The 26425-nt window shown below is 44.3% G+C and overlaps 1 protein-coding gene across 2 annotated transcripts in view; it reads right to left on the reverse strand.

Annotated features, from left to right (window-relative positions):
* The window catches only part of UBAP2 (ubiquitin associated protein 2), a 132678-nt gene that overhangs the window by 84189 nt on the left and 22064 nt on the right, over window positions 1-26425 (reverse strand). For both annotated transcript variants that reach the window (XM_063128313.1, XM_063128312.1), the window contains exons 2-7: window positions 13594-13733; window positions 12212-12289; window positions 10502-10612; window positions 6677-6830; window positions 4780-4857; window positions 1052-1106 (exon numbers count right to left, since the gene is read on the reverse strand). In XM_063128313.1, the coding sequence (XP_062984383.1) occupies window positions 1052-1106; window positions 4780-4857; window positions 6677-6830; window positions 10502-10612; window positions 12212-12289; window positions 13594-13692 (575 nt within the window). In that variant the 5' untranslated portion in view covers window positions 13693-13733. The remainder of the gene's footprint in view (window positions 1-1051; window positions 1107-4779; window positions 4858-6676; window positions 6831-10501; window positions 10613-12211; window positions 12290-13593; window positions 13734-26425) is intronic.

Raw genomic sequence — 26425 nt, forward strand, 5'->3', positions numbered from 1 at the left:
AGGTGGACGAAATACCCACAGTAAGAGCAATCCTGTATTGAAATAACAGCACACGTAGGAAGCATGCAAACTCAAGGCCCCCTCCTGACCTCCGTGCACAGAGACGTCAGAAGTGGTGACATATGGACAGGTCCTCCATTTCGCCACTACTGCGCTTCTTTAAAAACATGCTTGCGTGTGCCTAAAACCTGTCATTTAGTCCTACGGTGCTCATTTTGCAGTGTCTATCATGAGGGAAAGAGAACAGCACTAAGGCTGGCCAGTTTTAACTGCACAGAAAAGGGGCACTGCAAGAGAACAAGTGAACGTGCGATTAATTTGACACTGCCAGATGGTACCATGGAGCAACCACTACCTACTGCCAGCAGAGGATGTAATTTCAGAAACCCTCAACTGGAGTATAGCTGGGGTGAATGAGCTTAGGTAGTCCTTTTAACACTTTAGCCGACCCTCTGCTGCCCATTTTAGATCATAAAGATAGTTTCCGTTAATGCCTGCACAGCGTTGAGCTGTGATTTCCAGTGGAGTAACTACGTTACAGCAAAACAAAACCTTAATTAAAGACTAACACATTTAATATGGCATAAGCTTTCACGGACAAGAGTCTATTTCATCAGATGCACGTTGGGTCAATAGTTGGTATAACTGACACCATTAGTCACCAGTTTAGTTTCCAAAACAAAAAAAGACTCTCAACTCCCAACTGCCACTATGAATGCCTCAGAGTGCAGCTGGGCACCCCATTGTTCCGAAGGTAATTGCTTTTTGGATTTGACAGATTTCTTGATTTGGGTGCCAATTTCTTGGAAGGCCTCTTATACATTCCTAACGTAAGGCCAGCAAGTTATCAAGGTTTTGAGTTCTGACTATTTTTTTTCCAAACACACTATACATTTCTTTTGCTTTTATTTTTTAGGATTTCGATAACCTGTTAGCCTCCCATAATTAGCGACCTGTGCAACTTCCTTCTATACATGGCTAAGAAATATTGATAGACCCTCTTTTAATTTAATATAATAATCTTTCACGCAGCATGCTGAGAAAGACCTACCCCATGCCTTGGGCTGAAAACCTCCCTGCTCCTCTTCCTCTGCCACGTCCAAATCCTGCAGGAAGAAAAGAATTTTGTTCAAGGGTGAGCGTTGGCTAAGCTGAACTTCCGGTCTCCCGTGTTTCAGAAGAAAGTCTTTCTCTTCCTTTTCTCCCTCCCCTTCAGGAGCAGCACACACATAGAATCATAGAATAGCAGAGTTGGAAGGTGCCTCTAAGGCCATCGAGTCCAACCCCTTGCTCAATGCGGGAATCCACCTTAAAGCACCCCTGACAGATGGTTGTCCAGCTGCCTCCTGAAGGCCTCCAAAGTGGGTGAGCCCACCACCTCCCTTGGGAATTGGTTCCACTGTCATACTGCTCTAACAGTCAGGACGTTTTTCCTGATGTCCAGTCGGAATCTGTCTTCCTGTAACTTGAGCCCATTATTCTGTGTCCTGCACTCTGGGAGGATCGAGAAGAGATTCTGGCCCTGGGCAAGTAAGTAAACGCAGATCAAGAATTCTAGCTGGACCGCAACTCATCCTCTACCCTCTTTATAAACATTAAGATGCAAAGCAAGACGATATTGATCCACATCTTGATGTAAAAACTACAGAGAATAAAACATTTTATTAAACTGATGATGTTGCAGACCAATGAATGCATAAGTGCACCCAACCCAATAAAAACCAAGAGGACTCATGCTATCAACCATTCTGTCCTGCCCACCCCCACCTGCCATAAAGACCTACTTCTAGCACCTGTAGCATCCAAGAAGCACAGCAGTTATCAGGCAACCAGGTGTAGCTACAGGGCAATGGCAGGGGACGTGCAAGGGCTCAGCAGGTCAAAAGTAGACCATGGACTGCTGTCTGAGGAGGAATGGGGTTTTCCGTCATATATATTTCTGTTTATTACATTTTTATACTGCACAACAGCTGAGGCTCTCTGAGCAGTTCACAATTAAAACTATAAAATACAACAGATCAAAACATAATACAAAGCTTTAAAAATACCATGGAAAACCAAAATAAGCCCAGCAGCAGCCCAGGGAAAGCCTGTGTGACAAGACGTGTTTTCAGGAGACATTTAAAGCATGTATAGGAGTAGAACTCAAGAGAAAGACTCAGTCCGGAGTTGAACCTGAGATTGTTGTTAGTGTTAGCAGTGAAACCCAGGACATTTCTCTACTAATACTCAAGGGTGGCCAACTGGACGCAATACTCAAGATGAGGCCTAACCAGTGTCAAAAAGACGGGAACCAGTACTTCGCGTGGTTTGGAAGCTATACTTCTATTAATGCAGCCCAAAGTAGCATTTGCTTTTTTTGCAACCACATCACACCGTTTTTTTGCAGCCACGTACAAACCATAGCTTAGCCTTCCAGAAGGAAGACGGCCTGCTTTCCATCCCATCGCTGCAGTTCTTTCGCAAGCAGTTAGGCCACACTCACATGGATAAAGCGCAAACAACGTTCTTCACTACTGTCCCTACACAATTTTATTACATGTGGGCTTTGCCAAAAGCACTCGCCACAGCATGCATGGCCCATTCTCTGGCAAGCGCGGCAAGGGAAAACGCCTTCTTCCCAACTTTAACGATGTTGAGGTGGCTGGGGATTGGCCCTGCTTCATGCCCATCTCTGTCCCCTTGCTACCACAAAGGTCAGAAGGAAAACTGCCGCTTCCCACATGGCAGGGAAGAGGAAACTGGGAACCACAATTTTGGGCTCGGCTAGCAAGTTGTAGACCTCTGTTTATGTACATGTGCACATTCAGTGATGCAATCTGAAACTAGCCTGCAGCAAACAAAGCAATCAGACTAGAGGCACATAGTAATTGTACCATAGCTGGTTGTTGAACTAAACTGTCCTATCAGGACACGGCCCCTAAATCCTATAAATAGCCCCTGGGTGCAGATGCGAAGCCACAGACAGGCACACCAGAAAAGCATGCTGGTTGCACACATGGCTCACAAGGCCTGTGACACTTTAAAAGCAGCAGTAAGAAAATTAGGTGCACAGAACATGGGTTTGACAACCCCCGCATAAACTATTATATTTGTAAGGCTAGCTGCTTTTCCCCATATCACAACAGATCACATTCAACTGTGTTGTTTCAGGAAATCCCAAAGCTTTCCTCTGACATTCCCTCTAGAGAAGAATATTCCTCTTTATGTCAAATTGTGATGGACTGAGGGATGGAGACAGGAAAACAGGAAGCTACCTTTTACGAGTTCAAACTATTTATTCTTCTAGCCCAGTAACATGTACTCTCAGTGACCAGCCTCCCCGCATGACCTGATGCACCCTAACTGAGAATCATATTCTTAGATTAAGAAGCCAGAGAAAATGTTGATATTATGTGAACAGAGAATTACTCGTGGTCCTTCAATATTCATCTAGAGTATTGCGTCCAGTTCTGGGCTCCACAATTCAAGAAGGATGCAGACAAGTTGGAGCGTGTTCAGAGGAGGGCAACCAGGATGATCAGGGGTCTGGAAACAAAGCCCTATGAAGAGAGACTGAAAGAACTGGGCATGTTTAGCCTGGAGAAGAGAAGATTGAGGGGAGACATGAGAGCACTCTTCAAATACTTCAAAGGTTGTCCCACAGAGGAGGGCTAGGATCTCTTCTCAATCCTCCCAGAGTGCAGGACACGGAATAACGGGCTCAAGTTAAAGGAAGCCAGTTTCCAGCTGGACATCAGGAAAAACTTCCTGACTGTTAGAGCAGTACGTCAATGGAATCAGTTACCTAGTGAGGTGGTTGGCTCTTCCACACTAGAGGCATTCAAGAGGCAGCTGGACAACCATCTGTCAGGGATGCTTTAGGGTGGATTCCTGCATTGAGTAGGGGGTTGGACTCGATGGCCTTGTAGGCCCCTTCCAACTCTGCTATTCTGTGATTCTATAAGTCTTCCTCAGTAAAAAATAAAGGCTGTGTTAAACTGAATTTGTCACGGCAGGTTGTTATTGTGGTGTAAATCTAGAGCTGCAACACAAAACTAAAGAAAGACCAAACAAAACCATACTACAGCATTACATATCTTTGAAAGTAAAAAAAAAATGGCTCAAGGACTTTTTATTTTCATTTTTAAGTCTTGGTGTTGAGAGCTAATATCATGATACCAGTTCTTGTTTTAACGTCTGGCTTTTTCACAAGCCGTGGATTCTGTTTGATCTTCAGCTTCAGTAAGGTCAGCAATGAACAAGACCAAACATACACACTTGCAGTATAATCCACTTCAGATGTCTCCTGGGCAAGCCCCAGGAGCTGAGCAAAATCATGGGTGAATCTTTTATTCCTCTTCCATTCATTTCTATCCATCTTGTGCAGGACAGGTTCGGTTCATTCAGGTCACTTTTCAGGAACCCAGACACGGCACTGCTGGCAATGCCTCGTAGCGCTGCTTTACATTCCCCCTTGTCACTCATATTCATAATCCAGTTCATAAATAAAAACAGCAGCAGCAGCCCCCAGTGTGGCTATCCAAGAAAGCACAAGATACCTCAGCTCCAGCCAGTGGACGTCCCAGAAAGAAGTCACAAAGGCAGCGAAGGAGTTTGCACCCTCCTCTTTCCAGCTGTCCCCTGTGTTGCTGCAAAGAGTTCTATGTCTGGAGACTTTTAACAAAGGCGATTTCGTAAGGAAGGGCTTCTTCTTTAACGCTGCGAAATGTAACTGTGAGTAGGTTTGAGTATACGGCATAATACAGAACATAAATGTATCAGTAGGCTGGGTCTTACCTCTGCCTCGGCCACGTTTCCCACGATCGGAAGGCCTGTCCCCCTGGCTGTTATCCACTCCGTTCTCTTCTGCTCTAACTAGATATGGGAGGAGAGATACAAAATGTATGTGTGTGTGTATATATATACATATATGAATCTCAGACAGATAATACAGTTTTAATATTTCCCCACCCCCGTTCAGACATTTTCCAAGTGTGTGTGAAATGAATCCATGCAGCAGGAGTGTCAATGGGTGAGAGGCTCTGACAAGGCACGAGGATTCAGACTTGCAATAGCTATTCTGCCTCTTGGCTCAAGCCTAAGATCACCGAGAAATCCATGGAGAGCCACGTCTGACGGCATCACACTTCAATCGTTCTACGAGCTCCTGCCTTCAATGTGGAATTTCTCACCTTTCATTTAGCCCGTATATTTTAGGACTGTGTTTTAAAATCGGTGTGACATTGGCTTGTTTTTGTTTTTGTTTTTTAATTTGTATTTATGCTGCGCTGCTTTTTTCATGCATGATTTGGTGTACTTATTGGCCTTGTCCGCACGTCACAACAACCCAGGGTCGGGTTGTCATGAAACAAGCAGCATGCTACTGCAAACTGCAAGCAGGACCAGGAACTCTGGCTGGTCGAGGAAGAAGCAAGGCAGGGTTGGAGCCCATTAAATAGCTTAGGCTGATATACCAGCTGCGCCCTTCTCTGGACGGAGACAGCCTAGCTACAGTTATCCATGCTCTGATAACCTCTCGTTTGGATTACTGCAATGTGTTATACGTGGGGATGCCTTTGGAAACAGTCCGGAAACTTCAGCTGGTACAAAACGGGGGCAGCATGTTTACTAACAGGGACTGGCCGTTGAGACCACATTACGCCAGTCCTTTTCCAGCTTCATGGGCTGCCAGTCCAGGTCCAGGCCCGATTCAAAGTGCTGGTATTAACATTTAAAGCCCTAAACGGCTTGGGGCCAGGCTATCTGAAGGAACGCCTCCTCCCATATGTACCTGCCCGGACCCTAAGGTCATCCTCAGGGGTCCTTCTCCACGAGCCCCTGCCAAAGGAAGTGAGGCAGGTGGCTACCAGGAGAAGAAGGGCCTTCTCTGCTGTGGCACCCCAGCTGTGGAACGAGCTCCCTAAGGAGGTTCGCTTGGCACCTACATTATATGCTTTTAGACGCCCGGTGAAGACCTTTTTATTCTCCCAGCATTTTAACAGTCTATAAATACATTTTAACTTGGTGTTTTAAATTTGTGATTTTGCATTGCTGCTGTTTTTATCTGGTTGAGCTTTTATATTGTATTTTATATTATGGTTTTATACTGTTGTTTTACACTTTGGTTTTAATTTTTGTGAACCGCCCAGAGAGCTCCGGCTATTGGGCGGTATAGAAATGTAATAAATAAATAAATAACCCAGGGATGAAGCGTCCCCGAGTCATTCAACCAGTCCCAATGCAAGTGGTCAGGTATGCAATATGACACAGCTGGGCTGATGTTCTGTGCAAACAGGGTCGGGCCACTGCTTTCAAATTTGTATGAGCTCCTCATACAAAAGGGTCGTAGAGCAGGTTTTCTGTACCTCAAATAAAGTACCCAACCATTTTTTAGCATATTTTTTTCCACATGTCTATGCTCAATGTATAAAATACACAATATTCTCATTTTTACTTAGAGAGGGATAAAATGCCATGAAAACAAGCCAGTATCAAGTTTTTGAGGCCATACAAATTGTGCCCAAATGGGCCGAATCCTTTTGTTAAAGAAAAACAATAACTGTGCACGGTATTCATGATTCTTTCCCTCGGACTCTACTCCAAACATTCAACAAAGCAACTCAAGCAGAACACCCTCCTGTACAAACGCAAACTAAGGCCACGGCATTCCTAGGACCAAGGTCCCTGCGCTTACACTCTCGGCCACGGCTTCCCCCTCTTCCTCGTCTGCTGGAACTTCCCCGTCCACGGCTTACTTCTCTGTCCCCTCGCTTTTCTCTGTTCTCTTTGTTTTCTGAACTCTCTTTTCCAAGACTTTTCTTCTTTCCTCCCACTGTCTCCCACGAAGTCTATTTAGGTGGAGAAGGAAAACACAGAACAATTTAAAAGGGATTTAAAGACTGCCTTACATAATACTTTCCATCCTGAATCCCCCCCAGCTCTATGGGAACTTTTCAGGGCCCTTCAGATGTGCAAGGTCCATTCTCATTCTCTCTCTCTCCCAAACACACACACACAAGACAGCATCCACAAAAACTAAGAACCCACAGTAACATTCCAGAACTCTTGGAATGTCATTCATCTCTATGCCATTTTAACCGCAAATCATTTTTACAAGTGCAAACTACAGGTGGCCTTAAACACGTGGTTTAATGTAGTGTGTATCTTAAGTTGTAAATAGCAGGCACTGGAGGGAGGTGTCAATCAATACCAATACCACAGAGGAGGGTTAATGCTCCTCCCTAGCTGCTATTTGGCAGTTTAAGCTTCCCTCCCATACCAAGTAGCACCTTGAGGGAAGGAGGAGTTTTACTGACACTGCAGCAGAGGGGGTTAAACACCACTCCCAGTCATCCTGAACTTTACTTAGTAAATATATATATATATATATATATATATATATATATTATCCACAATTTAATCATAGCTTTAACCTTACATATAGTTTGGCCCATAGACTTTTGTTTCTATGATCAATTAGTGAGGCACATCATTATTATGTTCATTTTAGAGACAAATTGGGCCAGGATCACCAGCACAGTCATGTCTGGGAACGAGTCAGAAACCAGAAATAAGCCTGACATACTATGACATACCTCTGTACTATGCACTCATGCCTCACTCTGGTACTGCATCGTAACGTATCCTGGTCCTCTTTCACACGTTAGTGATTGGGACACAAAACCATTTAGTTTCAAAACTACCGTATTTCTTCGATTCTAAGACGCACTTTTCCCCCCATATAAATATCTCTAAAAAAAGGGGGTGCGTCTTAGAATCGCGGGTGCGATTATTAAAATCAAAGCTTTTTTTCTGTTGGTGGTACTGAAATTAGTGTGCGTCTTACAATCGATGGCGTCTTACAATCGAAGAAATACGGGTATTGCGGTTATTCTCTCCTACCTCTTTTGTTGACTGACCATTCTGGATAGTAGAAGTGGACACTCCTATATTCAGTGAAGAGGGAAAAATTTCCCAGACAATCACACTAACTTGCCCATCGGTACTTGAGCTGTGATATACCTAGGCAGGTGCTTCTTAGACAGCAAGACCTCTACAAGAAGACGTGAGAGCTGGAGTTTTCCCTTTTTTTGCTAGCCCTAATTTATTATATTTTAACCCTCTTTACAAAGAACTACCTTCTCCCAAAGTGGCTCCTATCAGGCTGGGGGGCAGGGTGGGGAGGTGGGGCACAAGGTGACACATGGGAAGAGGAGTGGCAGGAAAAGGTCGAGAAGGGAGACCAGTTCAACCACGTCAGAATGAAGTGCTGACGTGTAAACATACATTTATATCCAGTTGGGGCCAGGCTGATCTTCACTTAAGACAAGTCTGGATCATTCCCTCTCAATTATGCACTTTAAAAGGAAGTGAATAATTTAATAGATAGGCATTTGCTTGAACTGCATGGTTTATTCTGAGTTAGTGCAGGGTTGCATGAGTCAGATTATTCTGGCCAGAAATGGGGTGCGGGAAAAGCCAGGCATAAATCAATTGTCAATTAAGGTGACTAGGTGATCAACATTTCTACTACCACAGCAACTCCAAATAGCTAGCTTAACCCCAGCAACCAAATGGCAACCCAGATGTATCCCTGCTGAATATACAAGAAGCTCTATCTCAGGCTTTTACAAGGCACCAGGGAAAGGGAATGCTGCCCACAGGACAGTCAGAAAATAAACAAGAGCAGGGGCCAGAGCTCCGTCCCCTAATATCACGTGTATTGCCTCCAAACAAGACAAAGAGGAGGTTACAGTTGTCTTTTTCATTCCATCACCCCTGCAGACACGACTGAACAGAGGCTGTGAGAAAGAACCCTTCTCCTCTTCCTGCCCCCAGCCTGCTTTCGTGTGTCTCCACTGTTCTAATTCAGAATGCAGATGGTAAAGCTTAACAGGGCATCTCTGGACCTCGCAAAGAGACAGGGATGGGTCTTTTATCACAATAAAGCAGACAGAACAACTGCCATTCTTTGTTCTATGCATACTGGACCACAATGGTCAGAAGTGAGGCTATGTGGATGTAATAATGCTACAGGAAGCAAGAAAAGGCACAAACTAAATCTCCTGAGCGTAGAATTCAGCCTAAGAACCTCTGTGTTTATTTTTTCAGGGAAGAAAAAGGAGCACATTTCTAGCCCTTATTGTTGCAAAGATACACTTGAATGCATGTGGGGAAAACCTACTGAAACCTCAGAAACCCGAGATATTTCTGAAAAGGGGGTGGGGGTGGAGCCTCAATGTCCTGCATAACTTCTTGCTCCTCGTCCATAACCAGCAAAACCAGAATTATGGAAAATACTAAAGGTACAGACGTTAACTTTCTCCATACATAACTTAAATTGTTTTTAAAGCAGCAGACATACACACACAACCCTGGGCAAAGCAATTAAGGTATCTTGAAGTATCCCAATTCGCCATTTGAAGATCAGAGATGGCAGATCTCAACAATTAGGGACAGATGGATCTAACCAGGCATACAGTCCACCTTGGAACAGGCAAAAAGCTACCAAGAATCAATACATGCTCAGCTTCACCGGGGCAGACCTGCACTTCACTCAACCCTAACTTACAGAACAACAGATTTAGAGACACTCAGGCTCCCCAAAGCAAGGAATGATGTTGCATTTGTTTGAAGAAAACAGAATCAGAAATCAGTATTGATAGGGACCATGGAAGACAGATCTCATAGAATCATAGAATAGCAGAGTTGGAGCTCTAGATTTGCACCACAATAACAACCTGCCGTGACAAATTCAGTTTAACACAGCCTTTATTTTTTACTGAGAAAGACTTATAGAATCATAGAATAGCAGAGTTGGAAGGGGCCTCTAAGGTCATCGAGTCCAACCCCCTGCTCAATGCAGGAATCCACCCTAAAGCATCCCTGACAGATGGTTGTCCAGCTGCCTCTTGAAGGCCTCTAGTGTGGGAGAGCCCACCACCTCCCTAGGTAACTGATTCCATTGCCGTACTGCTCTAACAGTCAGGAAGTTTTTCCTGATGTCCAGCTGGAATCTGGCTTCCTTTAACTTGAGCCCGTTATTCCGTGTCCTGCACTCTGAGAATTGGTACTCTCTCAGCAGAATTGGCCTGGACTAACAGTTGATATTTTAGAATAACTCTGGATGCACACTTTTTCAGAATGTAACAACTATGATCAACTTTTTTCAGAATGTAACAACTATTATGCACAAGATCCACTCATGGACCTGAAGAGCATCTCTTTGGGTAGTCATATGCAGGAAGAAGTGAACAAGGATCAGTTGAGTATCTTCTCCTTTAGAGAATGTATGTTAATTGATAGTGCTGGGAGGGGGGAAATCTCAGGCACTGAGGAATTCTTAGTGTTTTTGAGCCAAGTATATACAAGGTTGGTCCTAAAACCTATGTAGAAAATGTGGATTTGGGGCAATGGACAGGTTTCCCAGCAAAAGCAGGAAGGCTCCATGCTTCACGACTTCAAGACAAGGCAACATTTAGGGATTTTTTAAAAGGGGTCCTTAATTGCATATCCTTACTGTGTCTGAGCTTCCTTCCAGCAAGATATTGATTGCTCTGTTTACATCTCCATTACAGTCATGTAGAGCCACTATGCAATCGTCCTGATTCTTCCCAGTCACTTCCATAAGCTGGGGAGAAAAAACAAATACATGAATCACGTTTAAAAAGCCTCAGGTAACAATTACAAGTAGAGTCTAAGCAAGTATTTTGCTATTTATATCTTCAGAAGTCTAACACCCATTTCCTCCATGCCCACCCCCAAACTCGAGAAGGTCCTTTAATATCTGAAGGAGTTAGGAACGCGCCTTCATGGGCAACATAGCCAGAAGTCTTGCCTATACCAGATTGAGAAGGCAAATAGAGTGAGAGAACCAACATACTACAGACGAGAAGGATCTTGGAATTGTTGTAGATCGCAAGCTGAATATGAGCCAACAGTGCGATATGGCTGCAAGAAAGGCAAATGCTATTTTGGGCTGCATTAATAGAAGTATAGCTTCCAAATCACACAAAGTACGGGTTCCTCTCTATTCGGCCCTGGTTAGGCCTCATCTAGAGTACTGCATCCAGTTCTGGGCTCCACAATTCAAGAAGGATGCAGACAAGCTGGAGCGTGTTCAGAGGAGGGCAACCAGGATGATCAGGGGTCTGGAAACAAAGCCCTATGAAGAGAGACTGAAAGAACTGGGCATGTTTAGCCTGGAGAAGAGAAGATTGAGGAGAGACAGGATAGCACTCTTCAAATACTTAAAAGGTTGTCACACAGAGGAGGGCCAGGATCTCTTCTCAATCCTCCCAGAGTGCAGGACACGGAATAACGGGCTCAAGTTAAAGGAAGCCAGATTCCAGCTGGACATCAGGAAAAACTTCCTGACTGTTAGAGCAGTATGACAATGGAATCAGTTACCTAGGGAGATTGTGGGCTCTCCCACACTAGAGGCCTTCAAGAGGCAGCTGGACAACCATCTGTCAGGGATGCTCTAGGGTGGATTCCTGCATTGAGCAGGGGGTTGGACTCGATGGTCTTGTAGGCCCCTTCCAACTCTGCTGTTCTATGATTCTATGATTCTATGAAAAGTTGAGTTTACCATGTATTAAATCCTAGGCCTACACAATATTTGGGTTTTTTTAAATGGATTACTCCATTTTAAAATAAGTTTAAATATTGTTATATTTTAAGCAGTATTTAAACTTCCCCACTTTGCCTGAGTAGCTGCCAAGCTGGGACCCAGCAGGGTTTTGCAGAGATGATAAATACTTCCTGTGCGTGAGGGAGCTGAACACATTTTTTTGTTATTTAAATCAAACTCTGAAATTTGGCAGGGTTGGGTGGGGGAAAAGCAGAGGCAAGAACATCTCACTGGCTAAAGTAAAAGCAAAGCGAGCGCAAGAGTTCGCTACATTTCAACCTCAAACAAGGTTAGGAGACCCCTGGAACAACAAACAAACAGCCAGAAAAATGAAGATGGGCAACTGCGCATTATTTTAGGAAGACTGTAGCCAAAAAAAAAACCCCACCTCAGTTATCATCTTTTATTTTAATTGACTCAAGCCTTATGGCTGCAGAAAGAAGTGTGAGCAATTAATGCTCAAATTTTAGTAAGCAATTGGGTCTGGACATGGCTTCAAATAAGAACGGACGGGACTTCATTCAAACGTTTCTCCTTTGTCTTAATCTCCCATGAAATCCAACCCTCCTTCCCACCAGGGAGAGAGAAGAAATGTACCTGTTTCACTTTATCCTCAAAGTCTGCATCGTTCTTATCGTAGATCATCTGGGCAAGGCGGATTTGTTCTGCTGTTGCCTGAGAAGTACAAACATATCCAACGTAAAAAAACACAGGCATGCAAAACCCAAAATCCCCCAGATGCTTCAGCCACCTGCAACGTGTTGTTTTATTGTTAACCTAAGAGGAAAACAAATATTAAGAGATGTATTCAACAACCCAAAAACTTTAGACAGAAATAGGGAAAACTACCAACAGTCATCTGACATGGAACGGTTCTTAAGGCAGAGGCTTTAGCATGGAACAAGAGAAAAAGCTGCTACAGTCTTCTCTAAACTATCGAAGGAAACACAGTTCATAGGTATAGCCTACTAGGAACCCTAATGAGCCCGGAAACAGACTATGTAGTCTCTCATGCCCATTGCCTAATTTAATAATTTATGTCTAATTTCGTGACTTCTTATACAATTTGAGCACACTCATTTTGTCCGTCGTCTCAGAGCTTTATTTGGTGGAGGTGGGGAGGATACTGATATTCTTTCTCCACCACCAACCACCCCACCAAAAAAGGACAATAGTAATAGTAGGGTACTGGGAAAGCATACCTACAGAGTACTGAGGCTGAAGGAAGCCTCGCTTAACCAAGGCATCCGTAAAAGCAAGCTCAAAACTCAACTTTTAGGTGATATTATTAGACTAGAAACCACAAAAAAGTTCTTAATGATCAGAGGTGTAATTTTTTTTTGAATGGCTATGGTTTGTGCTAACTCTCCAAACTAGGATCGCAAACGAGCATCAAACTGTAGTTTTCAAACCTTGTCTGGATGTAACAACAAACTATGTTTTGGTCAAACCAGGAAGTATCGGAAGTGAAGTGTACTATACTAGTAGAGCACAGAGACACAGAGCTTGTATCCAACCAAACCATGGCTTGGTATTATATATAAACCAAACTTCAATTGGCTATGTTTCTGAGGAATGCCTTGTGACTTCTTAGACATGTCAGCTCTAGTGTACAAATGAGGTGAGAAAACAGACTGCATCACTTTAGACTGCAGATAGGGGATAATGTTCGAGAGTTCTCCTACATGAAATACTTCCTGAAAACAAAACCAACACTTCAGACAAAGAGAAAACAAACAAGCCTGGTATTTTGGATTGAGAGGGCCCTTTTTTGTAGGGAAGCATTCAAAAACCATACCCCTCGCATGTAGTCTGAAGTAATCCTATCCATGTATAGGATTATATGTATAGGCTGGGCCTTAGATGTGATCATGCACATAAACTCACAGAAAAATTACAGGCAATCTTCGCGGCATCATTGTTTGGTCGTCAATTCTTACAGATTAAGATACATGGATAAAGCACGCTCACATCCTTACCTGTACTACTGGTTTCTGTGGTTGCGTCAGCTGCGTGGGCGAAATCTGCGCTTTGTCTCGAGTGCCCCGAGTACGTTCACTGCCCACCGAAGTCATCATATACAGTATATACAAAACAATGTATGTACAAAATAGAAAATCTGAAAAGAGAAGAAAAACCCTACACAATTAGGCATTGATTCCAACATAAAGAACTAGCATTGATCATAGAATCATAGAATAGCAGAGTTGGAAGGGGCCTACAAGGCCATCGAGTCCAACCCCCTGCTCAATGCAGGAATCCACCCTAAAGCATCCCTGACAGATGGTTGTCCAGCTGCCTCTTGAAGGCCTCTAGGGTGGGAGAGGCCACAACCTCCCTAGGTAACTGATTCTATTGTCGTACTGCTCTAACAGTCAGTAATTTGAGCCCGTTATTCCGTGACAATAATATTGATGACAATAATATTGTCATCAATATTATTGATGACAATATAGGATGAAGAGCCACTGTGGTGTAGTGGCTAGAGTGCTGGACTGGGAGTCGGGAGATCCAGGTTCTACTCCCCACTCAGCCATGGAAGCTCGGTGGGTGACTTTGTGCCAATCACAGACCCTCAGCCCAACCTACCTCATAGGATTGTTGTGAGGATAAAATGGAGAGGAGGAATAGGCATCCCAGAGTGCAGGACACAGAATAATGGGCTCAAGTTACAGGAAGCCAGATTCCGGCTGGACATCAGGAAAAACATCCTGACTGTTAGAACAGTACGACAATAGAATCAGTTACCTAGGGAGGTCGTGGGCTCTCCCACACTAGAGGCATTCAAGAGGCAGCTGGACAACCTTCTGTCAAGGATGCTTTAAGGGGGATTCCCACATTGAGCTGGGGGTTGGACTCGATGGCCTTCTAGATCCCTACCAACTCAGCTGTTCTATGATTCTATGTACACCGCCTTGGGTTCCTTAGAGGAAAAAAGGGTGGATGTAAAGGTAAAAAATAAAATAAATTAAGGAAAGCTAGTTATGCCTGTGAGGTTAATGGTACCATATGACACTTCTTTAGCACAGATAGAAATATTCTAAAAGGCTTGGTACAGAGCTGCCCCAAAATCATATGAGAACTTTTTCAGCAGAGTAAAGCAGGACCATGATCTAGAAAGCAACTTTAATTGCGACCTGAGGGATATCTGGCTTTCCTTCTTTCAACAAATTCCCATGCCATTATACAAACCGTTTTGGGGAGTCTCCTCAATACGGAAAACGAACGTACGAACAGCACTGCTCTATTAGTCCAAAGGCCAGCCTACTCCAGCATTCTGTCCCAACAGTGGCCAACCAGATGCCTACGGGAAGCCCACCAGCAGGACATGAGCACACTAGTAGCCTCTCACTCATGTTCTCTAGAAACTCGTGCACACTTACAAGATGGGGGATACTTGGCTCAGCAATACTACAAACGAGAAGGAACTTCGAATTGTAGATCACAAGCTGAATATGAGCGAACAGTGCGATATGGCTGCAAGAAAGGCAAATGCTATTTTGGGCTGCATTAATAGAAGTATAGCTTCCAAATCACGTGAGGTCCTGGTTCCTCTCTATTCAGCCCTGGTTAGGCCTCATCTAGAGTATTGCGTCCAGTTCTGGGCTCCACAATTCAAGAAGGACGCAGACAAGCTGGAGCGTGTTCAGAGGAGGGTAACCAAGATGATCAGGGGTCTGGAAACAAAGCCCTATGAAGAGAGACTGAAAGAACTGGGCATGTTTAGCCTGGAGAAGAGAAGATTGAGGGGAGACAGGATAGCACTCTTCAAATCCTTAAAAGGTTGTCACACAGAGGAGGGCCAGGATCTCTTCTCAATCATCCCAGAGTGCAGGACACAGAATAACGGGCTCAAGTTACAGGAAGTCAGATTCCAGCTGGACATCAGGAAAAACTTCCTGACTGTTAGAGCAATACGACAATGGAACCAGTTACCTAGGTAGGTTGTGGGCTGTTGCAGCTGGACAACCATCTGTCAGGGATGCTTTAGGGTGGATTCCTGCATTGAGGACTTGATGGCCTTATAGGCCCCTTCCAGTTCTATGATTCTATGAAAAGAATACTGCCTTTGATACTGGAAGTAATATTAAGCCATTGTGACTAGTAGCCATTGATAACCTTATCATCCATGGATTTGTCTAATTCCCTTTTAATGGTGTTCAAGCTGGTGGGAATCATCACAGCTTGTAGAAGCTAATTCCATAGTTTGAGAGGGGAGAGGAAATAGCCCCATGACTTAAGGTCAGAAAGGCTCGGAACACTCTCAGCAAACAAAATAGCCTCTGGAAAAATAGGAGACGCTTCACTTTGTGTCTTATTTCACTCACTCTTCCACTTCTAAAGGACACACTGAGAAACTTTTCACTGTGCCACCATCTTGCAGGCAGGTGTAACCAACGGTGTCACATGGCCACATGTGAAGAACCCAGGAACAGAGAAATCTCTGGTGTGCAAAACACCCGGTCCAATATTTTGCTTCCTGCTCCAAGGAAGTGAGCTGGAAGGTTTATGAAGGGAGCTGGAACTTCAGCATTGTGCAGCTGGTTGATAACTAGGAAAGACCAGCATTTTGCAAGCCTTCTGACTACTAGTACTGCTTAGGTCACACCTGTGTACAAGGAGCCCAATTCAAGGTTCTGGTTTTAACCTGGAAAGCCCTACACGGCTTGGGACCACAATACCTGATGGAACGCCTCTCCCGACATGAACCTACCAGTGCACTGCACGCAACATCTAAGGTCCTCTTCCGAGTGCCTACTCTGAGGGAAGCCCGAAGGATGGTAACAAGGGAGAAGGCCTTTTCAGTGGTGGCCCCCAAATTATGGAATGATCTCCCCGATGAGGCTCGCCTGGCGCCAACATTGTTATCTTTTCAGCGCCAGGTCAAGACTTTTCTCTTTTCCCAGGCATTTAACAGCATTTAACAACGCTAAGTTTGTTTTTTAACGGACCCCAGAACTGTTATTTTTTAAATGGATATCGTTGTTTTTATACTGTTTATATTTTTGATGGTTTTAAATTTGGTATACTTTTTAAATGTTCACTGTTTTTTACTTTTGTAAACTGCCCAGAAAGCTTCGGCTATAAATATAAATGTATATAAATGTAATAAATCAAATCAAATCAATTTTATTTTTGTTGCAGTTGAAAATGCTGACACCTGTACACCGAAAGCACTTTTTGCCATGCTCACCACTGCCTCTGCCATTGGCCCCTCCATCAACACCAAGCAGGTAGGCCTCCGCCCTGGTCCAGGGCCACTGCCGCCACTCTCCACAGTGGCTTACCTCACCACTGCTCTGCCATCCATATTTGCAGCATTGAGAGTTGGCGCCAGTGGACAGGCAAGTGGTGCCTGCTTCCTCAGCCCCATTTTCTCTCCTTGGCCTTGCTCCTAAGGTGGCAGCAGTAGGCGGAAGTCACAGCCAGGCAGCCAGGCCTTTAGCGGGCCACTGCCTGCATCCTATAAGATGTTTCGCTCCTCTCATCGACACGGGCAGCTTCAGTGAAGGCATGCTGGGCTGTATAGCCGTTACAAAGATCTCATGAGATCGTCCATGTGGCCAGGGCCGGCGCCAGACTATATTGCGCCCTAGGCAGGCGTGCTCTGAAGCCTCTGCCTCGCCGCCTCCCCGCCACCACGCCCGCTCCCGGCTTTGAAGCCAGGACGCTGGGGTTGGGGCGGAGGCTTCGAAGCGGCGCGCCCGGAAGTGGCTTCCTGGCGTGCCGTTCTGAAGCCTCCGCCTCCAACCCCAGCGTCCTAGCTTCCAGCCAGGCGCTGGCTTCGAAGCCAGGACGCTGGGGTTGAGGGGGGTGGCGGCTTTGGAACAGCGCACCCGGAAGCCACTCTAGGAGAGCAGCTTCCGGGTGCGCCGTTAGGCACCCTCGTTTGCTTGGCGCTCTAGGCCGCCGCCTGAGTTGCCTCTATGGCAGCGCTGGGCCTGCATGTGGCCTTGCACTATCTCCCAAGATCTGTTACACCTACACCTTTCAACATGCCTTCAGTTGCTGGGAATTCTAGGCATGGTGGGAGTTGTAGGCGTCAGCCTAAGATATGTTTTAAATTAGGGGGGGGAAGTTAAACCGCAAAAATTCTGGATTTAAGGTTTTTTTTAACTTTGTACACGACCTATCAGCATTGAAAATTTCAAGGGTCCCTGCGTAACATATACTTGATATATAAAAATATCTCTGTGATTCATTCATCTTTAAGTTGGTAGGAGATTTTTATTTCAGCAAGGAGCATAAAGAAGTGGTTCTGTGCAGCTTCAAAAGCTGAACAACCAGTCCTTGAGAAATAGATTCTTATATTATCATACAAAGTGTTTTCTCACAATGGCCACCAAAGGCCAATAAATCTGGCCTCCCGCTCAAGGCATGCTGGAAGTTTTAGATGTAAGTCTAGGTTTTTTATGTTTTTAGATTTTTCTGGTACATTGTACAGTCAGACTTAACACTGTGCCAAATTTCAAATTTCTAACTCATCTGGAAGTGGTTAAACATTTCCAGACATACAAAGCCATATACACAGGTAGAGATTCCCCAACAGTGGTGAGCAAGCTGTCTTCCTGGAAATTTTGTTGACATTACTCTCTTACTCAATTAATCATATGAACTTTAGATAATAGACGACATTTGCATAAAGCTAAAAACAACAGCTCCGAAGCAAACAGTATCAGGCTGCTTTTAGATAATGCGCGTGTGCTGCAGTAGTCCTCACACAGCAATGGGTTGGGAGACTGATAACATACACCTTGATCCTGGCTTTCAAAGGCTCTCCCTTCTGAGGAGACCTATCATCCAGGAGGGAGAGACTACATTCCTACCAGCCTGTCAAACAAATATTGAATGGGATAGGAGGGACATGGCCTACATGAGGTCAGAGGAGGCATGAGGAGATGACTTCTCTGCATGCCTTCCTCCCCATCAAAGAATTCAGCAGGGATGGCGATTAGGGTACCCATGTGGACCACAGATGTCCCATATGTGTCTTACAAGAAGCATTCCTCCCATGAGAGTGTTGAAGGTTCCAGTTTTATTTTATTTTTAAAAACGTCCAATCTTACAGCACACCCACTCAAGAATGGAGTATGGGAGGTGCTATTGCGCTTATGTCCTGCTTGTGAGCTTCCTATAGGCATCTGGTTAGTCACTGTGGGAACCGAATACTGGACTAGATAGGCCTTCGGCCTGATTCAGCACAGCTCTTATGTTATTTTAGTTCTATTCACAAGACTTCTCCCACCATGAAAATGGGTTAATGCTGAAAGGATGTTGTGCCCACTCCTCTTTCTTAAAGGGTGTATTGAAAATCTTACAAAAACCATGACACACAATCCACAACAGAAGCAAATGTTAAACTCCCCAACATGCATGTTCTGTGCTCCTGCTTTGTAACAGAAATTGTATTTTAATGCATGGAGTTGCAGCCAAATTGTTTGCTGTTTTCCTACTTCCTGTCAAAGGTCAGGGCAGTAGTACAGAAAACAGGATACTGGAAGCGAACAGCATGCCAGGCAGATGGTGTTGTCAAAAAAGCTTTGGTTTCGTAGAGCATGGCCTTCCATACCAACAGAGAGGGCTCCTGGCAGAAAGGAAACACTGGCAGAATGGATTTCCCCTCCCCAGTGCAACCCCCAAACCTGCTCTGGGTTTTTTTTGCTGGGGGGGGGGGAGGCAGGGGTGAGGGGGAGGAGAGGACAAATCCCATTACATGAGCAAAAATCCAAAGGCATGACATTGGATTTAGTCTACTGTTTTACATGTAGGTATAAAAATATCAAAGGCATTTTGTGTAGGATGGGGAAACCAAGCTTGGCAGCAGTACATGTGAGAAGGACGTGAGCCAGCAGTGTGACAGGGCTGCAAAAAAGCTAATGCATTATTGCTGTTTGTTGTTTATTCGTATTAGGCTGCATTAACAGAAGCAGCACGTCCAGGTTAAGGGAAGTAATAGTTCTGCTATTACTATCCTATGAGGAACTGTTGGAAGAGCTGGGTATGTTTAGCCTGGAGAAGAGAAGACTAAGGACATGATAGCGGGCTTCAAATATCTGAAATCCTGTCATGCAAAAGATGGAGCAGTTTTCTTTGTTTCTTCAGAAACAATGGGTAGAAATTGCAGGAAAGCACATTTCAGCTCAACATTAGGTGCAATTTCTCAACTGAGTTTTTGGCAGAGACTGTTTCAGGCGGTTGTAGGTTCTCCTTCACTACAGGTATTTAAGCAGCAGCTGGACCATCTCTCAGGGATGCTGCAGCTGCAGGGGGCAAGACTAGATGATCTCTAAGACACCTTCCAAGTCTGAGAAGCTGAGTATGAAGTGTATAGAACCATGCCTACTGAACTCTCAGACGCCATGAACGGTGGCAAAATAGGAGGATTTCTATGGTTGGGGTTTCATTGCCTTATAGCAGTGGTTCTCAACCTGGGGCACTCCAGATGTGTTGGACTGCATCTCCCAGAATGCCCCAGCCAGCAGAGCTGGCTGGGGCATTCTGGGAGTTGTAGTCCAACACATCTGGAGCGCCCCAGGTTGAGAAAGGCTGCCTTATAGTTTCGTACCACATGACTCGGAGAATACAGAAACGCCTGAATGTTCCTGGGTAACAAGAAAAGCACTTGCTGCCGTGGCTATTTTAGACTCTGGATTTCTACCTTCCCTTAAAGTCAGTTTTCTTAAAGCATATAGAATGTGAAAGGAGCCATTTGTATGGTAAGCAAATTGTGAATGGGCAGAAAGATCACAGCTCAAGCTTTCCCCCAAAACATAAGTTGATCTATGACAAGGGCAGCAGAATCCAATGTTGCATCGAGATTTTCTCCTCTGCTTCTGCAACCACGTTCCAGAGGGTTCCCCAACTGTCTGCAGTAGATTTAGGGGTCATGTGGAGGGGGGGGTTGAGGGAGGAATTGTCTGTCCCTTACCAGTCCCACTGATGGAAGTAGGCCCATCAGCAGAGCAACTTCATTGGATTTCATCCATAGAGCACCACGAATTTCTCTGTTATGTTTGAGGTATGTCAGGGCATTCACAAGGTCAGTCACACCACCACAAAAGACGGACTTTCACCATACCACCAAAAAGTCAAACTGGCCCCAAGTCTTCAGCAACACCACCTGCAGATCAATTTTTTTTGTTTCCTAAATTACAAGGCCTAGAAACTTGCCTCTTTAAAAAAAAAAAAATCCTGCAATGGCTCCTAAATTCTGTATCAAGGACCATTATTCTAAGTTTTAGGATGCAATCAATGGTTTGCAGGGAGCTACCTTTCCCATCACTTTGTGCTATTTCTTCCACACATTCCACACTCATTATTTGCAACAGTTTTAACAATTCGGATAGATTAGAATAACAGCTGTCTGTTTTCTTATTGTACGGGACTTTTTGAAGTCATTTTATTTTGGGTCTTTTGGTATTGGAAAGGCAGCTAATAAAGCTTGAGGCTAGGATGTTATTTAAGATGCCCAATACTGAACAGGTAGCAATGTTTATTCTTTAAAATCTAATTTTAACAAGAGCTAATATCTCCACTAGACTGTCCCTCCCCACTACACCCACTTCACTTGGATCCAGCAGGTTAATCAAATCTGACAAGACTGTTGCTATGGAGATGGCCAGGATGTCAAATTCAGGTGTTAACATTTTGAAAGCAAGATCTAATGGAAAAGGGTGCCCACACGCTGGGGAGCAGGACTCCAAGATCTATACGGAAAAGTTGGCTAAATCATTTGAGTGTCAATTAGTGAAGTCTAATTCAGTCTTGATCCAACTTCAAGTGCCCTTGATATTTGACCTTGGGAAGACTGCAACATCTAGATATCAATGAATGATGATCAGGGGTCTGGAAACAAAGCCCTATGAAGAGAGACTGAAAGAACTGGGCATGTTTAGCCTGGAGAAGAGAAGATTGAGGGGAGACATGATAGCACTCTTCAAAGACTTAAAAGGTTGTCACACAGAGGAGGGCCAGGATCTCTTCTCGATCCTCCCAGAGTGCAGGACACGGAATAACGGGCTCAAGTTAAAGGAAGCCAGATTCCAGCTGGACATCAGGAAAAACTTCCTGACTGTTAGAGCAGTACGACAATGGAATCAATTACCTAGGGAGGTTGTGGGCTCTCCCACACTCAAGGCCTTCAAGAGGCAGCTGGACAACCATCTGTCAGGGATGCTTTAGGGTGGATTCCTGCATTGAACAGGGGGTTGGACTCGATGGCCTTGTAGGCCCCTTCCAACTCTGCTTTTCTATGATTCTATGAAGATGCTTCTGCCACTGTTACAGACTGAAGAAATTTTATTCACATTTACATACCCACGCTTTGCACAGCATAGACAATGGGCAGACTCCGCGCCTCTCAACTGCTCCACCATGTCTACAATCTTGATGACATTCAACTACCACTACCCCTGGAAGAGTGTGTGATTAGCATTCTGAAGGCCACAGGGTCAACCTCCTACCAGCTCTAGATAAAAGGCATCAGAAAGCCAGTGATGGGAAAGACCTTTGCCTGAGACACCAGAGAGCATCTATGCATAAAGATAGCCCTACACCAGATGGACCAAAGGTCTGACTCTGTGCGCCTGTTCAGAAGACACCTTAAACCCTGCTTGCTAAGGCTTTGGGTTAAGCAGCAGGGATGATGATGATGATGATGATGATGATGATGATGATGATGATTACATTTATATACTGCCCCAACGCTGAAGCACTCTGAGCGATTTGCAAAGATTAGAACATGGTGTCTTGTGTGATGCGTTTTGCTAAACCCTGGTCACTCACTAAGCATAGTCGGACCATCTGCAGCAGGGTTCGCAGCTCTAACCACGGCTTAAAGTGTTGTGTGTGACACCACGGCTTGCGGTTTGTGGTAACCCGAGAGAACCTCAGTTTCACTAACCATAGAGCCTGAAGCATCATCTGAACAGGCCCTGTATAAAGCAGCTTCAGATGTTCACTAGCTTGTTGGGTAAGAATGTGTCCTTTTCTTCACCTTTGTTCCAGTCATTTTTTGGACATGATAACTTAAAAGTTTTCCATAAACACACCAATTTGGTTATGACACAACCTCATAGTCTCTATATTCAATGTGCTTATAGAATCATAGAATCATAGAATAGCAGAGTTGGAAGGGGCCTACAAGGCCATCGAGTCCAACCCCATGCTCTATGCAGGAATCCACCCTAAAGCATCCCTGACAGATGGTTGTCCAGCTGCCTCTTGAAGGCCTCTAGTGTGGGAGAGGCCACAACCTCACCAGGCAACTGATTCCATTGTCGTACTGCTCTAACAGTCAGGAAGTTTTTCCTGATGGAAAAATCATATGGTCAAACTGCTCCTGGACTGTACCACTTGCAATCCCCCATCAGCAGTCTGAAGTGGTACAGTCCCTTCCCTGTTCTCAGATCTGTGGAGAGTTTTGACATGTGATCAGCCTGGTGAAAGGTAAAACACAGAGATGCACTTTTTGTCCCCCTGACTCCACTCAGAGAGGGAGGCTTCAGGGAACATTCGGTCTTGCACAAGTTCCAGGTCTTGGAATGCAAACACTCCTGGTTCAATTGCGTCCTGTGTTTTAAGAACGCAAAACCTAGCTGAGGAAGATTCCCCATTACATAACTAGGGCCAACTGGAAGTGAGGAACTGCACATTGTGACAACTGCTGTGCTGTTAAGACACATTCTTCTCCTGAATTAGAGCAAGAAAACCAGAAGTAACCTAGCTGTTACAGAGCCTGTAATTCCTTTACAAATGTGATGTGTCAGAGTCCAGCAATTTCTACCTCTAAATCATGTCTGTTTTATAAATGGCTTTGAGATATTCCTACCACAGGATGGGAAATCAAAAGCCTTACATTAAAACCCCATGTCTACTCAAGCAAACAGATTACTTTAACATGCAATTCAATTGTCTGCTTGTACAGGAAAAAGCAGGTAGCTGTGTTCTTACACCAAGTAGAAGGGGGAAAAACCAGACACACTGTCAGGTACTTTATAGGCAGGGGGGTTGGGGGGGAAGGAAGAGATCAGTTAAGCTTGAAGGATATAAAAATCTAAGCATAAAACTCAAGTTCTGGCTATTTTATATGTTTAAGCTGGTCATGTCTACTTATTCTAATGTTATGGTGTGGATCTTTATTGTTTAGGCCAGAAGGATGGGATAAAAGGTGGGATTATATAGCCTATGTCTATGGGGCGATAGATTAAAAGACCATGAGATGGCAAGATGGATGCTTTTATTGTTTTTCGCTGACATCATACCAACACTGTTATGTGTACAGAAAGCAGAAGTGACAATCTGTCAGAGGACTTACAGTCTGTATTAGACAAGACAGGCATAAGAGGTCAGGGACTGATACAGTATAAGTAAGGATGGATTAGGGTGGAGTCAAATGGCAATGGAGGATTAGAGAACGTGATGCAGGCAAAGATTTGTGCCTTCAGAGTGGGGGCTGAAGGAGAAAAGGGAAGTGGCCTGAGAATGGCTGGGGAGATGGCTGGCCCACATATAAGGAGAAGGCACAGATATTTATTGAATCCTGTCCCTCCATTTAAGGTGCCCATACATAGGGTAACACAAAACAGGGCAGCACGGTTACTAACAGGGACTGGCCGACGAGACCACTTCCAGCTTCATTGGCTGCCAGTCCAGGTCCGGGCCGATTCAAAGTGCTGATATTAACATTCAAAGCCCTAGACAGCTTGGGGCCAGGCTACCTGAAGGAACACCTCCTCCCATATGTACCTGCCCGGACCCTAAAGTCATCCTCAGGGGTCCTTCTCCACGAGCCCCTGCCAAAGGAAGTGAGGCAGGTGGCTACCAGGAGGAGGGCCTTCTCTGCTGTGGCACCCCGGCTATGGAATGAGCTCCCTAAGGAGGTTCGTTTGGCACCTACATTATATGCTCAGCTAAAAACTTTTCTTTTTCCTAAAGCTTTTAAAACTTGAATTGTTCTGACTTTTATACTGCCTGTTTGGTGCATTCTCTTACCCTCCTTATAGTTTTATTATGATTTTATTAGAATATAAGCCTATGCGGCAGGGTCTTGCTATTTATTGTTTTACTCTGTACAGCACCATGTACATTAATGGTGCTATATAAATAAATAAATAAATAAATAATAATAATAATAATATGCTTTTAGACGCCAGGTGAAGACCTTTTTATTCTCCCAGTATTTTAACAGTCTATAAATTAATTTTAACCTTTCTGTTTTAAATTTGTATTTTTGCGTTGCTGCTGTTTTTTATCTTGGCTGCGCTTTTATATTGTATTTTATATTATGGTTTTATACTGTTGTTTTGTTTTGAATTGTCTTAATTTTGTGAACCGCCCAAAGAGCTTCGGCTATTGGGTGGTATAGAAATGTAAAAAAAAAAAAACCAAAAAACCACCATCCGCTATGTTATTCTATTTTATCTTCATAACAATTCCATGAGGTAGGTAGGCTGAGAGATAAACACTTGCCCAAACACACTGGATAAACTTTGGGTCTGAGCAGCAATTTGAATCCAGTACAAAATCATACCAGACTAGGTCTAAAACCGAGAGAAGGAGATAATGAAATAGCTGACAACTGAGGAGCTTGTGCAGAATTATAGAATGCAAGAATAGGTTAGAAATATAGGAATCTGCCTTACACTGAGTCAGACCATTTGTCTATCTAGCCCAGTATTGTCAACACTGACTGGCAGCAACAGCTCTCCAAGATTTCAGCGAGGAGGTTTCCCTGCCCTGCCTGTCACTTCCTATGCCAGTGTCATCCCCACCTTTGCAAGAATTGGGGCAGAACTATTAAGAAATTCGCAAGGAAATCAAGAGAGCATTTTGTCAGCTGCTCTAGTAACTTGACTCAATTATTAGAATCAGTCATGTCAGTCATTCCAAAACCAGTTACTGCCATATAAAACATCCATTATGTAAGGCTTTTTAAAAAGCTAACAAGAAAACTAATAATTAACCAAACAATACCTGTACTGAACTGACAGTGGGCAAGCCACTGGTGGAGTTTGCTGTCAATGAATTCTTTATCCTGATCCTCAAGTTCCATTAGTCATCTAATGGTAGCTTGTAGCCCTTCTTAGGGTATGACTGCCCATTCCGACAGGAGCTGAAAGCCACTTGTCCACAAATACCCATTAAGAAGCCAAGTGTTAGAAAAGCATTTGTGTGTTCAGATGGTCTCCCCACACCACGCTCACCCCCAGTTTTTTCTTCCTTCAGAAAGACAAAGAGAACTTTGGCTATTTGCCGGTATATAAATGAAATGAAATAAATAAGAGTGCTTGAGTTCTCTCAGCTGGCCATATTTGGGATTTCTCCCAGGTCAGATTGACTAGGACAGTAGTTTTCAAACTTCTGGCCTCCTAGGCAGACTTTTCCACATTGACTTATTTGCTAAGGAGCCTCTGCATAGCAGCCCTAAGACTCCCACATGATGTAGAACAATTCTTTCTGGCAGGGAGCGCTATACAGGGCACACTCACTCAACCCGATGGCTATACAAAGTGAGAAAGCTGTATTTCAGGGAGCTTGTCCATCATTACTTATGTTCCCATTGAGGAATCCCCACAAATACCACTGGGCTGAGGGTAATAGGGAGGAGGAAGGTGATACCTCCCCCAGAGGAAGCAACTTGGATGGAGGCAAGGCAAAGCAATTTGAATCACTTGCTTGAATCACTTGAAGATACTTGTTCTGCAATGCACCAGTACTTTGGCTTTCACCACGCTATAGTTCTGGATTGATCTCTAGGGACTGATGAGGTAAAGGCCTCTTTGTGGACAAGGTGAATTCAATGGCATTTCA

Source organism: Elgaria multicarinata, chromosome 6 (genome assembly GCF_023053635.1).
Source record: "Elgaria multicarinata webbii isolate HBS135686 ecotype San Diego chromosome 6, rElgMul1.1.pri, whole genome shotgun sequence".
In the NCBI taxonomy this organism is placed as follows: Eukaryota; Metazoa; Chordata; class Lepidosauria; order Squamata; family Anguidae; genus Elgaria; species Elgaria multicarinata.